The sequence below is a fragment of the Epinephelus moara genome, chromosome 1 (assembly GCF_006386435.1).
Source record: "Epinephelus moara isolate mb chromosome 1, YSFRI_EMoa_1.0, whole genome shotgun sequence".
Taxonomy (NCBI): Eukaryota; Metazoa; Chordata; class Actinopteri; order Perciformes; family Serranidae; genus Epinephelus; species Epinephelus moara.
The window spans coordinates 49,372,950-49,375,564 of record NC_065506.1 but is presented as its reverse complement, the minus strand read 5'-3'; the positions used below and the strand labels follow the sequence as shown (position 1 = coordinate 49,375,564).

Sequence of the window (2,615 nt, the reverse complement as noted above, 5' to 3'; positions counted from 1 at the left end):
ATCCCTCCTCAGTTGCTCTTCCTGAGGTTTCTACCGTTTTTTTCCCCGTTAAAGGGTTTTTTGGGGAGTTTTTCCTGATCAGCTGTGAGGGTCATAAGGACAGAGGGATGTCGTATGCTGTAAAGCCCTGTGAGGCAAATTGGGATTTGTGATATTGGGCTTTATAAATAAAATTGATTGATTGATTGATTGATTGATTGATTGATTGATTGATTGATTGATTGATTGATTGATTGACCCCCCCTAGTCAGATAGTTCCTGTTCAGTCCTGTGCAGCAGGTGGATCAAACTGGGTTTCCTTATTACCTGGACAGGGTCCCTGCTGCTGCTTCAGAAGGTGAGTAAGCAGCAGCAGGATGCAGGGAATAGGATGGACAGTGTACTGCAGTGAAAGTTCTCATGGTCTGACATCTGGTAAGANTGATTGATTGATTGATTGATTGATTGATTGATTGATTGATTGATTGACCCCCCCTAGTCAGATAGTTCCTGTTCAGTCCTGTGCAGCAGGTGGATCAAACTGGGTTTCCTTATTACCTGGACAGGGTCCCTGCTGCTGCTTCAGAAGGTGAGTAAGCAGCAGCAGGATGCAGGGAATAGGATGGACAGTGTACTGCAGTGAAAGTTCTCATGGTCTGACATCTGATAAGAAGAAGATGACTGCAACCACTTCCTGTTCCAACATATGTGCTGCTCAGTCCATCCAACCTTCGAGCTTTGCACGTTAACACCAGTTCACCAAAGCACCACAAACATGTTGATACAGTTCAACATGTTGGGCCTGATTTAGTTAAAACACCATCTTCTCTGAGAGAACAGGTGTGTTCTGTGATGTCACTGCTGAAACACTAAATACTGTTCAGTCCTACAACAAACTACCAAGCTGTGGACCAAGATGTGATTTATCTTCTCAGCATAGTTAGACAATAACACTCCCCAGTTTAAAGTCTTACCGTTCATCCGCAGGTCGTCTGACTTTAAAGTGAATGGGGCTGCCCATAGACCAGTCACTCTTCATGGACACACAGCTGGGTTCAGGTTCAGGTTCAGGTTCAGGACAGTCTCGTCTCTGCTGCTGAATCCTGATAGGAACAATTAACACATGAGATGTTATTTAAAAGCCATCAAAATAAGCACGTAAGCAAAGAACTTTAGTCGACATATTCAGTTACAACGCTGGTTTTGATTAATGCCACCAAGCTCACTGCTCTGTACATGTGTGTGTGTGTGTCCACCTACCAGTGTCCACCCACCTGGACACCAGTACAAAAGTGGTTTTATGCATGTGATCAAATAATTAACAGACAATAGTATGAAGAAGCACTTGATGTTTGGCAAATCACTCCATGGGGATGAAAATTCAGATGTAGCACCTGATGTTTTCACCTCAGAAATCATGACACACGTCTGTCTCCTATATGTCTGCACATTAGCTATTATCAATAATGAAGACTGTCAGTATTGAAATGTGACCGGTGGTTCTGGTCCTGGTGTTACTATGCATCAGATCATTTTTTCTGGCATCGCCCACCTCCACTGTGAAGGACCAAGATGTGATTTATCTTCTCAGCAGAGTCAGACAATAACACTCCCCAGTTTAAAGTCTTACCGTTCATCCGCAGGTCGTCTGACTTTAAAGTGAATGGGGCTGCCCATAGACCAGTCACTCTTCATGGACACACAGCTGGGTTCAGGTTCAGGTCCAGGTTCAGGACAGTCTCGTCTCTGCTGCTGAATCCTGATAGGAACAATTAACACATAAAAGAGTTTAAAAAAGATGAATTTTGATCAGTCACCAGTTGAATGATGTTTTCATCTCAGTGGATCATTGATTAATCAGTCGTCGGGTTTGTCACAACCTGGCTCAGTGAATGTGACACGTACGGTGTCCAAACAAAAGATTGGTTGACTTAAATGAACAATGAAGCGTGTCGTTCAGCAGAGTCAGTAATGACAGCCATGCATGGATGTGTGTCAGGTGTGCTGCAGAGGTGCAATTATGCAGGGTGGACGTCAGCTGCAGGAAGGGACAGCGTGAGTGAAAGCGTGAGGCAGGTTTTACAGCCTGAAGGCCCAGGTGAGCTTAATCAAGGCAACGACCCTCCCATGTCAGCCAGCTGCCCGAAGGGGGCTGGCTGGAGCATCCTCCATGACAGTGGGAGGGGCTTCACAGTTAGCAAAGAAAATTAGTTAGAATTACAAAGTGTACTTCAGAGGCTGGAGCGACAGTGAGGGTGAATAATGATTGTGGAGTGATGTGAGTGCTGAGCTCTGACATGAAATAGAGTTGTGGACAGTTCGAGATCTTCATCGTCTCACCTCTGAGCTTCAGCCTGGCTGGTTTTAGAGGGACGGACCCCCTCCTCTGTGTCCCCACACTGATCCATAGCAGCGTCCACACCTGCTGGGAGAAATTCACTCTGTCACTACAACAACAACACGACAGCGTTCCCAGAGGTCTGTACTACAAAACAGGATGTGGAGTTAGTGAGGTAACTTCAGGGTTAACTCGAGTACTACGAAGCTGACAGACGTCATCAGACATGAATTATGTTTCCACTCTTTACTTCAGAAACAGTCTGCTGTTACACTAAGTGTTTAATGTGACACAGTCA

At 45.2% G+C, this 2,615-nt stretch overlaps 1 protein-coding gene across 1 annotated transcript in view; it reads right to left on the bottom strand.

The window, feature by feature from the left end:
• The window catches only part of LOC126396339 (NLR family CARD domain-containing protein 3-like), a 13,157-nt gene extending 10,770 nt beyond the window's left edge, over positions 1–2,387 (bottom strand). The window contains 3 exon segments of the mRNA XM_050054359.1: positions 954–1,082; positions 1,610–1,738; positions 2,320–2,387. Of these exon segments, the coding sequence (XP_049910316.1) occupies positions 954–1,082; positions 1,610–1,738; positions 2,320–2,387 (326 nt within the window).
• Between the last annotated feature and the right edge of the window lie 228 nt (positions 2,388–2,615).